The sequence below is a fragment of the Plectropomus leopardus genome, chromosome 1 (assembly GCF_008729295.1).
Source record: "Plectropomus leopardus isolate mb chromosome 1, YSFRI_Pleo_2.0, whole genome shotgun sequence".
NCBI classification, from domain to species: Eukaryota; Metazoa; Chordata; class Actinopteri; order Perciformes; family Serranidae; genus Plectropomus; species Plectropomus leopardus.
The window spans coordinates 15806781-15820640 of record NC_056463.1 but is presented as its reverse complement, the minus strand read 5'-3'; the positions used below and the strand labels follow the sequence as shown (position 1 = coordinate 15820640).

Here is a 13860-nt window from a genome sequence, read left to right as displayed (position 1 = left end):
GCTAAAGTATACAATAATAGAGAAAGTGCAAGTGTAAGTTTTGAATAGAAATGTCATATAATGTAATTTTATATTGGGGGTGCACAGACATGACCTCAATTGCTTAAAAGTTATAGTAATTCCATGAAAATAATTTTAAATATATAATTATGATAACTTTAAATATATTTCTCTAGATTTTTTCCCTAAAATAATTTTCTAAAGCTACTAATTTCTTGCAATTTCCAGGATGTCTCTTGCCAAGTTGCTCTTTGCCTTTTCCCCCTGTTTTTGAGAGAAATCAAGCCAATTTTCTTTGAGCTCAGAGGTTAAATACTTGTGAAAGGTGTCTGAACGCAGGACAGGAAAAAGGGATGTCAGGTCACATTTCAAATTGATTTAAGAATTTGATTTGATTTTATTATTCTGTTCTTATGTCTGAAGCATGATATCACACATAGCCTATAATAACATAAAAAAAGAGTTCATTTTTTTGCTTTTCTAGATAACATAAAATGTAGTATTGTCTATAGAGATGGGAGATGGAAATTAGATTTTGTTTTCATCCAATTGTGAATGTCAAGCCAAAAATGTTTATAAGAAAACTATCTTGCTAAACTATCTTGTTAACCTGTCTTTGGTGCTGTCTGCTTTTCTCTGTAATCGCGTTTTTGTCAACCAAAAATTCTAAAGGTTAATATTTCTCCAGGAGTGACACTGAGCATCGGCATCATGCTGCAGGCTCCGGCTGTCAGACCGGGGGGGGCGGTGCAATCTCCACCACTTTTGCTTTCCACACCTAAAATATCGCGAGAGGATGTGGGAGGAAGCTGTTACCACGTGTGTTTCATGGTGCATTTGTGTAACATGTTAGGAAAAACCTTCTGTGTCCTTTAATGCAATGACAGACCAGCGTCCATGGCGGGACAACTGAAGGTAATTTCAGAGACAACCTCAAACCCTTAAAATGACATTTTTTTCGTCGTAGAATGAGATCATTTCAAACACGTTGATGTGACAGTTCCTGTTTACGAGCTCTGTTGCTTCATCTGAAAGTAACATTAAACCAGGAATCAGTACAGGTTAGCTCTGCATTCAGAAACACATGCTGTGATGTCTCTTTGTTATCATATTCAACGTAACTTGTTGTGTGAAAACTACAAAAGGCAGATGTGATGCATGCTAAGCTTTTAGCTTTAACTGAGAGAGACGCAACTAAAGTCAGAGACTCCTCCAACAATGAATGCAGTTTAGCATCAAACCAGAAGCACAAAAAGAAGTGAAGTGCAGAGTAATGTATATATGTATAGTCAAGTAAGATTGCCAGACAGCGTCAGATAGAAACACGGATAATGTTGCTTCATGCTGGATGTGTAAATAAGCAACTGGTCATTAACAAACAGTAGTGGAAGGGGTATTCACATCCTTTACTTGAGTAAAAGTACTACCACACTGTAGAAATACTGTGTTACAAGTAAAAGTACTGCATTTAAATTTTTACTTATGTAAAAATAAGTAAATATACTAAGGAAAAAGCACTTACAGTATTAAATGTAAAAGAACCAAAGGCAGGAAAATCTAAAAAGGAAACACCCCCAAAACTCAAAATTGTCAAAAAATAAATATAGAAAAATAATCTCCCAAAAAACTCATATTATAAAAAGAGACCCCTCCCAAACCCAGAAGTACTTAAAAAGTCCCCACACAACTCAATATTATGTCATTTTTTTGGGAAAAAAAAATAGAAAAAGTTTATCAAAATAGTTTGCAATTAATTTTCTGTCAAAATTGGTTGATTAATCAACTAACTGTCTTATTCTGTACTTTCATAAACTGTTTGTTAATTTAATTTATAACATCAGAGTTTATAAACTCTACCCATGTTTATGCAAAAATCTTAATTTGTAAAGTAACTTAGGTTTTCAAATAAATGTAATGAACTAAAAAGTACAATATTTCCCTCTGAAATGTAGTGGAGTAAAAGTATATAGTGGCATGAAAAGAACATACTCAGGTAAAATACAAATACCTTAAATTTGTACTTAAGTACATTACTTGTGTAAATGTACTCACACACATTCCAAAACAGTTAAAAAAAATTAACCATATCAACTTAAAAAAGTAATAATTTGTCATTGTTTTGTCCACAACTGGTTTCTGCTGCACCAAACGGGCCAAAAAACAAATTGTCTTGAAACCTGAGAAGCATCAAAAAAAGGCTGCATACAAACATGGCTATTTTGGAATTAGTGCTGCTACAAACAGCAGTGTTTTTGTTGAACGTTTACCAGTCTGTTCACAGTAATAACGTCTGATTTAAGTCCTTTTAAAGACAGTTTTATGTATTAATCTTTCATGCTCTTGTCAACAGAAGCAGTTAAAAGAGGCAGTGAAGGTCATCAGCACAGGGAGCCTTCTGTTTGCCTCCTACCTGACTGCGGTTGGAGATGAGCGTTTCTATGCCAATCATCTGATGCCCCTCCTGCAGAGGATTGTGGGAGCAGAGACAGCGCATGTGTTGGCAGTGAAGATGATTGGTCTTGGTCTGGTTCCTCTGAACCGCTACCAGGACCCTGCATCATTGGTAAGCATTCAGCCTCTTTTTCTGACCACGATTGTTTAGGTGGAACTCAGACACTTTAAGACTTCTGTTTGTTTTCATGTGTCTACAGGAAGTGAACGTCCTGGGGTTAAAGTTCAAAAACCCGATTGGGATTGCGGCGGGCTTCGACAAGCACGGAGAGGCCGTAGACGGGTTGTACAAAGTGGGTTTTGGCTTTGTTGAAGTGGGCACAATCACTCCCAAACCTCAGGCGGGGAATCCCAAACCGCGTGTGTTTCGACTCACTGCAGATAATGCAGTTATTAACAGGTATGTTTTTATCAAGCTTTTGTCAAAGTGATAAACAATGGCTATTTTACATGCACACTAACACTAGGGTACTATTCAGAATATGACAGTATTCTAAATTTGATGCAGGTCGTGTTTATTGCTGGCCTGGTAAGACCATCCTGATCACATGAGCTCAACATTCAGTTTCTCTCTCTGGCTCAGTCTGGACTTTCTGCCAACCCAAACCATTTCAGTGGGCTGAAGTTACTTGCTTTGACAGACAGACCCCTTCAGCCAATTCTGACGTTAGCATAAGCATCTGCTCCTCTACTACACAAATACATTGTAAGTTAGACAGTAACAGTGTAAAAAATACTATTTATTTATATTTTCCCTTTGTATATGGCGTGTTCCTCCTCGACAACAATCCCCATGAGGTTTTTGCAACACACTAGTGTTGCCAGTTTAATGTTATTTCACTGTTTCTCATTCAGCACCCAGCTGCCTCTGAACTGCTGAATACCAGCTGGCAGCCTCCTTGTTGTGTGTTTGAAGCACTGTGGACACCAGTTTGCAGGCTGAGATCGCCAGCTTTGCAGCCTCTCTATCTGCTCCTCTATTAGAGCAATCAGTGGTGTAACAGCAATAACATTGTATTTGCACCGGTAATATCTTCTTTATTTCCAACAGAGCTAATTAGTAAATCAAGCTTTGGCCAAATCTAGTCAGAAAAACGGTGACAAAGTATTTTCCTCCAAGAATCTCTGTGAATGCATACTCTTGTTGTAGTTTAATTGAAATAACAACAGGTTAGATGTCAACAGTTTTTTTGATATGCACAAAGATAATGCCGAAGGTGACTGAGGGAACGAACAAGTGTGCTAGTGGAATTAAAAAAAAACCAAACAGATTTTGATGCAAAAAAGACAAGTGGCTTCAGCTGTTCAACTTTTCTATTTTATGACCTAATGAGCAGGGCACGTTAATCAGAGTAGCACGGCTGCATGTAAATGGATGTATTAGTTAAATATTCATTTTAATTAGCCATATTAACGGCTTAGCAGGAATATAATATCTTTTTCATAATAAGGGCAAAAAACAGAATACTTTGAGCATGTTAACATACTCATTGTAAGGAGTATCCTCAGCCTACATAATAACGTGGGGATGGGCGATATGGTTGAAATTATTGCCACAGTAATTCTCAAGATATTGAGATACGCTACAGTACATTTCATATAAAGTTAGCATTACGCCATTGTTGGATCATGTAAATACTGATTCATATTTACTTGCTTTGAAATGCATAACCTTCTCTTTTTTCTCTTTTCAATTGACTATGTTACATAACTTTTATGTAAAATCTCACAAAGACTATATTCAATTTATATAACTGTAAATGAGTCACATTAGTCTTGGTTTATGATAAAATCCTTAAGACAGAAAACAACAGCAGGAGACTGTAATATCGCTGTGTAATTTTCCTTTCCACATCGCTCTATATGTTCAAAGAAATTATGCTGCCCACACATTTGCTACTAAAGGATTCATCTTTTTAAAGCTGTGAATAGGAGTCACGGCCTATCCTCTTTTTTCTTTGCAGATTTTATTTGCAACACAGACTTGATTGAGCTCAATGAAAGAAATCTCTCTTTACTAGCTCTTTTCTGATATCTCTCTTTTATTATACACAGTGAAATTGAAAATTTATAATAATTTATAATAATGAGTTATTGCAACATCCAATGCCCCTGTGAATGAAATCCTTTGCCAGTGGATCTTAAACAATCTGATTAAAAAATTAGTTAGATTTCGGTATTATATTTGTAATGTCCCTCAGATCTTGTGGACAGAAGGGTCCTCCTTGCATTCGGTTTTTCAGTGTGTTTGCAAAAAGATCACCTTACTTTCGGAAATGTAATTGTCAGGAGTACGTGCGTGCAAGTTCACTCCATGCTGCTGGAACAGGAAGTCATTCCATATAGATATTTGTGTGTTAAGGATGTAGTATTGAGTGCACTTTATTCAGTTCATTCTAAGGATGACCTAGTTAGATGTAATTCATACAGTGGCACAGTATTTCCACAATATATTCTCGCTTAATTAGTACACATGTAGCACTAAAGCATACATGCATTATGCAAATACAATCTCTAAAACAAATTGCACTTAATAATTCATACAGTATCATGCAGATAAACCAACACAGAAAGACTAAACCCACCTGGAATCCATAATCTTGGATTTCACTTGCAAAGAGTCTCGGGGGAGAGGTTTCTTTCTGCATCTCCTCACATGTCTGAGCACAATCATACAGTTTCCACATGCTCATAACAAGATTCTTTAACCAAAAAATATCAGTGTATTTTTATATATAAATTTAGGTTTTCAGATTATCAACATGTTTCCATTATTATTTTTGTAATTTATTCAAGGTTATATGTTCCATTTCAACACTGGGGCACAGATATGAAATGGGGGTCATCAAACACATAATTTTCTCCATTCTTGTGAATGTTTATGTACCAATTTATGGTGTAAATGTCTTTATTTATGTAAAAACAAACAAAACAAAAGAAACGTAGACTGTAAAATGAATGCATGTTGAACAGAGTCAGTGTAGACAGAGAGAGTCTTGCTTGCTGAAAGAACAGTGTTAGGGCTGCATATTTGCAGAAGGAAATTTTTTACCGGACATTATGACCAGAGAGATAAAAAAAAGCATGTCAGACCCAAACAGGTATTCCTATTCAAAAGCAGAATCTGAAAGCCTGAAATCAGCCACGCTGATAATTAAGCTGCTTGTTGTGTGAGAGATACAGAGACGAGACAGGAAGAAGAGGTGTAAACTGGATTATTGTACAATGTTGCTGTAAATTATATTCACTTGCTCAGAACATGGCTTTGTCATTTTGTGATTTGCCTTGCCTGAAACCAGCATTTTTTTCAAACAAGCTCACCCAAATTGCCCAACCCGTGGGTCAACCCGTGGGACCGTGGGACCGTGGACTGTGGACTGTGGGTTGTGGGTTGTAGGTTGGCCCATGCATCACTAATACAGACCAAAACTGTAATTTTTACCAGCCTGTAAACATGTTTATTTGTGCTGTTAAGTTTGCCATATTAATATGGGGGTGTATGGGGACTGACTCACTTCTGGAGCCATCCTCAGTTGGCCTTTTAAATAATTGCTTTTTGCGGTTCCACGTTGGCCTCATGTTTCAGCCCCATATGTTGCAGCTTAGAAAAAAATAATAATATTTAGGCAGCAGGTTATGATTCAAAATATAAAATATAATAGAATATAATGCAATAAGGCTCTTGGGCATTCTGTGTTATTTTCAAATATGTATTCTGCTGTAGATCAATTTTTCTCCTACAATGTTATCTCTTCTGAGTCAGCACACATGTAAGCATGATTTTCTCTTCAGTCTGGAGGGTGAAAACACCTCTAATCAGGCATAATACAGGACTGTCTTATATTGAAAAATCAATGCACTGCCCCATACTCAATACAAGACTAAATTTGTTCTGTATTTTCGTGCATAGAACTGTTAGTATGAGGCTGATGTAAAAAAAAAAAAGTTTGCTCAAAAATGGTAGGTGCTATTCTGTCTTCCAAAAAAGGGAATGTCCTTATTGTCCATGGAAATCTGCAACCTTGAGTGCACTTGATTATCTCTGGAAATAAAGTGTCAGAGCTGGAGTGACAAAATGATGAAAATCATTATTTTTCAGTTTTTTTGTTGGAGTAGCATGTGTAGTAGTTACGTGTGTGTGTGTGTGTCTGTGTGTGCTTCTCACCAGGTACGGGTTCAACAGCTGTGGTTTGGCAGAAGCACAACAGAGGCTCAAGGCCAGGGGAGACACTCAGCAACTGTTAAGTAAAGGTAAGCAGTCAGCAACTTCTCATCTCAGTGTGAAAAATAGTTTTTAGTTTTCTCTTTTTCGTTTTTTTTTTTTTTTGGTATAAGTTGTTTTCAGTTTTATTGGTACAATAATTCTGGTACACATCTGCCCCATATTTTTCTGGTGCACATTTAGTACTTACAGTCACATGGTTTGTTAGGTGGAAGTCAAATAATTAATAAGAGATGTGGTTAAACACACTATTCTACTCTATTTTAATAATCTTGGCTTGTCCTTGTCTCACATTTTATTGTGTCTGATCCATACAGGCTTACAGCTCATTTGGTACATCAGCAGCCTTTGCCCCAGTTGAGTCATGTGTCTGATGATGCAGCCTGTGTTTGTGCTCGTCTGAACTTTCCTGTGTGTGTGTGTGTTTGTGTTTGTAGCTGGCCTTCCCCTGGGCATCAACCTGGGGAAGAACAAGCTGTCCCAGGACGCAGGGGCAGATTACTTGGAAGGGGTGAGAGAGCTGGGCCCGCTGGCTGACTACCTGGTGGTCAACGTCAGCAGTCCTAATACGCCGGGTCTCCGGGATCTACAAGGGAAGGCTGAGCTCCACCAGCTCCTACATACGGTAGGACTTTTTCGAATGTTCACTGAATTTTTGGGACCCAGCTGTGACAAAGCTGTTACAAAATTGTAATCACAATGAAAATTAATTATCTGACCTTAATGCTGAGCTTTTCCCTTCAAAAATAAATAAACTTACATTTAAATTAACAGTGAAGGAAAGACATCATCATATGCAGTGGATATTGAATATTTTATAAAAATATTTCAAAACGTTGGCAGAGAAGAGTTGACCTTAGTCCAACTAATTACTGTAATCAATCACAAAACTGAATGATGTTGAGTTTATTTATGTATGTTATACAGTGTACAACCAGATTTACAATAACATCTTATAACAAGCGAGCAAAAATGATGGATACAAGTAGCAGAAGTAGCCTCTGCTTTTATTGAAATGGACTCTAAAAAGATGGGAAAAAGTACGAAATCTTGGGTGTACCTAGCTGGCTGGCAGTCTCAAATTCAGGATGTTCATGCTGCAAATTTACAGTTGGTAAATTCAAAAAAGAATGTTGACCAATTTATTGATAAAATAAAAGTAGTAAGTGTAATAAAAGTGCCTTTGTAATGAGTGTGTGAACTAAATAAAAAGAATTATTGTTAAATAGGAGCATGTGATAAGAGAGGGAGAGAAGGTGGAAAGTGGACTATTGTACAGAATGTTTCTGTCAGTTATCAAAACTTCATAACCAGTGATATTTTCAAGTGGTCTTACTGGGGCCCACCTCAGGGGCTGTGGGACGATAGTAAGCAAACATTAAGCTTACAGATGACTATATAATCTGTAATTATAATAAAATATTACAATGCATGTTTTTCTCGTTAAATTTATGAAATCCTTATTACTTTGCAAGGCTGATGTGAAGCTTTGGTGGGCCACCAGTTGATGTTTGCTGATCTAAAAGTTGATGTACAGAAACTTGCCAAGCTCAGAAAATTAGGAAAAAGCAGGCAGAGGGTGGAGTCACTGCAGATACAGACTCTGCTCGAAACTTTTAGTGGGTCGTAAGTGATGATTGACAAAGATTACTTTCGTTTGCGGCTATACATCGTTTTTCGTAAAATCCTACTCATTCTGCCATTATGGTATGTTGTGCATGCAAATCGTCAGGTTACTTAATTGATATCTGCTCTATGATAAAGTAGAATAAATATTATTTCCAGTGTTGTTTACAATTTAGCTTTTTCTCACTTCTGCAGCTGTAACACAGCCTAACCCCAATGGGGAGTGAACGCCAAAAAGCCCCACACCCTTTCAGCACTGTAAAATGTCAGTGGTTAAGGTATAAGTGAAATGAAAATGACGCATAACTCAGCGGTCTATAAATTCCCCGCCAAACAAATAACCTGAAAATATTCACTGAGGGACAAGAGAAGAGTCATATTTTATATTTTCTCAAACCCCATCGTTAGGTGTACATTATGTCAGAGTTTCAACATTTTTTTTCAATTAATAAAGCAGATGCATTCAGGCTTAAGCATGGTGTTAAATGGCCCTTAAAAAAGTAACTGTTCTGTATTTTTGGTATTGAGCCCATCGTCTATTAATTTAGAAGCTGAATTTTTTTAATCCTACCATTTTTAAAGGCTTTTAGCACTGTAACCAGTGTTTCTGTCTCCTTCCTGATGTGTTGTACTCATATTCTCATACAATCTGCTCAGGTGCTAAAGGAGCGGGATGCCCTGCAGGGAGAACGCAGACCTCCGGTCTTGGTGAAGATTGCTCCCGACCTCACTGCCCAAGACAAACAAGACATTGCTGATGTCGTCACTGAGGTTGGAAGTTATTTGTTGCAATCATTAAATGTCCTAACAGTGCCTTTTAATTTATTTTCTACCTTGTTCTTAATTTATGAGTTATTCTTATATTTTTTTATTTTAAAAATAAAATAATTGGGTCAACCTCTACTTCGCCCGGTAGTGTGCGCCCGATAAAGACTGAGGCATTGCAGTGGCCTGGGGTTGATTTTAGCCTGCAACCCTTTGCATCATCTTTTCCCATTTTTCTCCCACATTCCCTATCTATCTGCAGCTGTCCTGTCAAAAAAATAGAAGAATGATTTTTTTCCACATGATTTTTTAAAGGTCCGGTGTATAGAATTTAGGTGAATTTAGTGGCATCTGGTGAGTATTTCACATTTTAATCAGCTGAAACTTCTGCTTTGAACTGCTTTCAGTATTCACTGTTCAAGAAGTGTTTGCCAGGAGCCAAATTATCTGCAATGATCTCTTCCTCTTCAAAATAAGAGAACCTGGTGATGTAAATGGGTAAAAACACTGCATAAAGCAGTGTCACATTGCACGGCCCTGTCTAGAGCCAGTGTTTGGTTTTGGCCGTTCTGGGCTACAACAATTCTTATTTTCAGATGATTATAAATGAAAGGAAACATACTTATTATATTGTATTCCTTTGATTCTCTCACATTACCATATTTCATTTCTTTTTTCCCCCACATTTATGGCAAGTAGAAAAGTGTGTGCAGGTTTAGTTCAGATTGGAATGGATCCCTTAGCCATTAAGTGCCATTTTTAGAGTGTTTATCTGGCAAACATATCAGAAAAAAAAATGTTTTAAATTTACACATTTATAGAATTACACCTGGAGTCTATAGAAATATTAAATAGTTATCTTGTTCTTTTATCTCTTCAAAAACAGAAACTTTTCACCTGAAAAACCTAACAGAAATCAAATTCAGGTCCTTCTCTGAGGTTACAGCACAGATAACTTCAGTTACTGATATCCATCCATCCACCCATCCATCCATCCACCCATCCATCCATCCATCCATCCATCCATCCATCCATCCATCCATCCATCCATCCACCTATCCATCCATCCATCCATCCAGTTACTGATATAAAATGCTTTAATGCAAACTGCACACACTCTATATGCGAGGCGCAGCCCCCTTCCTGTTTGAATGACACTTAGGCACTGGTCAGATAAATGTGGCTTTATTAAACAGTTCAACTTTTGCAGCATCACTAAAATCTTTCACTTTGTACGATAAAAATATAATAAACTTAATTTCTACAGCATCTGTCAAAGCAAACTTCTTTACAAGGTGGAAAAATATTTAACATTTGGGCATTAGAATTAAATCAAATCAGGCTAATAAAAGTGCAAAGAAGGAAAATGATTAAAATATGCTTAATAAATAATAGAATTAGATAACAAATAATCATTCACTGCTGCGTTCTCTCTGCAGCACCCTCTCGTTCTCTGCATGTGGGCACAAACGCACACATAAACTTATTTATTGTGCTCATACACTCACTAAAACATTAACAGTTAAATACATACCTACACTCTCAGGACCACAACGGAAATAAGCTCTTGGGCTTTATTGTGTTTGATTGTTTGGACATAGTTTGTTGCCATGTGTCAGAAGTCTTTATTACTATTAAGCTTTTATATAAGACATATTAGCCACATGTCTAACTGCTTTTACTTTGATGCTTGCTTTTATAAGTAGGCTTCTCTCTTCCTCCCTGCTCCGGTAAACTCATCACTACTTGAGCAGCTTTCTTTTTTTTTCAAGTATACAGAGTGATGTTTTTGCACTCATTGGAGTGAGGAAGAGACAAACCTTAATGGAAGACACATTAAGGAGGGAATAGAAAGCAACATTCAAAAAGCACTCAGTATGTCTCTTGTTGTCTCAGTAAACTTCACATTAGACGTCTTTACACAAAGTCGCCTACATACATCAGTTCTGCTCCTGCAGATGCAGGCAAACGTATGTAACTCACTTCATGTTTTGTCTTGGTGTTTGTTTTTCTTTGTGTTTGCAGCTGGGAGTGGACGGCTTAATGGTGTCAAACACTACGGTGTCCAGACCAGAGATGCTTCAGGATCCAAATAAGTCTGAGGTTGGTGGGCTGAGTGGCCAGCCGCTCAAAGACCTCTCCACTCGCACTGTGAGAGAAATGTACAACCTCACCAAAGGTACTTTTTTTAACACCAACATTTTCTGTCCCTATCCAGTCACCTGAGTATGAAGAAAGTGTATATAAACACTTGTGGTAATGTTTTGTGTTGTTTTAGGTAAAGTACTTATTGTTGGGATCGGCGGTGTGGCCAGTGGGCAGGATGCCATGGATAAAATCCGTGCTGGTGCATCACTGGTTCAGCTCTATACAGCTCTGACCTACCAGGGTCCGCCCATAGTGACGAAGATTAAGAGAGAATTGGAACAACTTCTTAAGTGAGTATGTTTTTCTTTCATAAAATCAGGGCAAGTTTTTTTCATGAAAGGTTAAGGATTTTGTGAGGGGTTTCTTTTCAATAATTTTGGTTTTTATTTTTTTACAGAGAGCAAGGTTTCAGCAGTGTATCAGAGGCCATTGGAGCAGATCACAGGGACGCAGCTTGGTCGACTCATAAGCAGAACCTGCTGAAAGAGATGGTAAATGTTAACACAGACACGCAGCCCCCACCTGTAGCTGCCATCTCCTCCACACAGGCAACATGATCTTGAGCTTTTTTTGAACTGTGATGAATGCTGAGTAATTGCAATCCATCCGTCTTGATTTCCAGGATGAAATATGGTCTGAACTGACATGTGCTAAAAAAAAAACAAAAAACCTTCAGTTTTTGTGAAGAGCAAATCTCAAATTCTCACTTTTACTTGAACATAATGATAAAGGCTAATAATGATAAATCTTTTATGTTGTATTAAGAGGCCGAGGTGTGACGTTAATCCTTTGTTACAGTGTAACAGCAAGTGTTTCTCACGCACACACTGATACCTAGGCTAAGTGAACTCTTCAAACTAACCTCTATTTTTTTTTTTACAAACATATACAAACTATTGTCTTGTGTATAAATGAAAAAAATCTGACGTTATATCGAAAATAGCAAAACTTGTTTGTTATTCTCCATTTTAGAAACTATCTAATACAAAAGTTGAATCATGCATTCGAGTGTTAACATTGTGTTATTTATTGCTCATCTAAAATTGATGTTATTATTGTAAAATGAATGGCAGATTGCAAAAACTTAACAAATACGTATTCAAGATGTTACTGCACAGAAATCCAGTCAAACACAATCACAGCTCGATTGCTATTTGGGTTAAAGGATCAAGGTATCCGTTTTTGTAATGGTGCTCTAAGAGAACGTGTAGCAGAGGAGTTTATGGCGAGTCTTTGTGAACTCCTCCTGTTCAAAAGATATTGTACGCCAGACTTGATTAAAGCTCCAACAGCAAAGAGTTTTCAACAGACAGATTAGGGGTGAACGATGGAGGCAAAATCTTCTTTCATGATATTTGTAATTTTATAACTTGATGAAATAGTCGTTGTTCTGTGACTGTACTTTATCTTGGGCTTGTGATCAGTACTCAGTACCTTTCACATAATATACAATCCCAGATCATTCTGACTCCCTGACGGATCAGCAAACTTTCTGTTGCTGCCGTTTCTGGAGCTGCTCCCTGTCAGTTCAATGTCTACCCGGTTAGCACAAGCTAACAGCGGCAAACATCCCACATCTGTTAAACAGTTCAGACAAGCTCACAGCGACACAGAACCTCCTCGACTCTGACATTAAACCTGTTAATAACTGTTTAAGTTATCCTTGTGATGCTAACAGTTAGCCCTGTCATTGTGCATGTGGTGACAGACTCTCACAACTGTCCGTGGCGTAGAGCTCGCACTCCTGTAGCAGCAGCTAAAACTGTTATAGTCTATGATGTGGTGAAGTTTAGTGCGGTGTATTGAGTCTGATGTTCCGCCTGCAAAGATGCTTTTCTTTGATGCTGGTGTGGTGTGTGTTGGCCGTAAATCTGAAGCAGTGCAGTGTGTGTGATTGCTTGAGAAAAGCGCCTGCAGCGTCAATGCTGTATATCCTCGGTGCAGCCTCCCAGCTCTGATGCTGGTTGGAATTACAATTAAAAATGTGACTGTCTCAATCACATCAAGTGAATGTAATTAGGTCATTATGGGTGCGTTTGAAAATACTTACTCTGTGTGTCGGCACACACTCTGGCACAAACTGGACTGTTTGTATATTTGGAGTGCTGTTGGTACTGTTGTTGATGTACCATTCAGTTATCCAGAGTACACCACTCTGGGAGTGGCAGAGTGCACTCTGGGTACTCCGTCTGGGGAGACGGAGCAGCAGAGCACCGAACGAAGTGAATGTGAAATGAACTGCACAGCTTGGTAATTCACGTTGATATAGAACACTCTGTTTCTTCAAACAACTCCCTCATTTTAGTGTAGAGCGTCAGATTAGATGTAGGAACGCACCCTATATATACAGGAAACTCAGGGAACAATTTGACTCGTTCATTTTACAAAGAAATAAAATAACTGTTGAATCATCCAATCTTTTCATCTCATGTCTTTATTTTTTGCACCAAGTTATGAGAGTAGTATCAAGAGGAGCGTTAAAACGTACAGCAACAACAAGCAGTATCGGTATCAACAAAATCTGCTCATACCCATCCCTATACATCACTACATTTCACATTTAGTTGGATACAGTCAGGCTGTTTATAACCATCCTCTTTGTCCTGCACCCAAAGACCTTGAACGCAATGAACGAAACATGTATATTT

The 13860-nt window shown here is 37.7% G+C and overlaps 1 protein-coding gene across 1 annotated transcript; it reads left to right on the top strand.

The window, feature by feature from the left end:
* Window positions 1-810: 810 nt before the first annotated feature.
* Window positions 811-13624, top strand: dhodh (dihydroorotate dehydrogenase). Its single transcript, XM_042493618.1, has 9 exons — window positions 811-915; window positions 2351-2563; window positions 2652-2851; window positions 6620-6702; window positions 7111-7298; window positions 8957-9070; window positions 11090-11243; window positions 11343-11502; window positions 11610-13624. Exons 1-9 carry the CDS (start codon window positions 898-900, stop codon window positions 11767-11769), a joined length of 1290 nt encoding a protein of 429 aa, XP_042349552.1. The 5' UTR covers window positions 811-897; the 3' UTR covers window positions 11770-13624.
* Window positions 13625-13860: the final 236 nt, after the last annotated feature.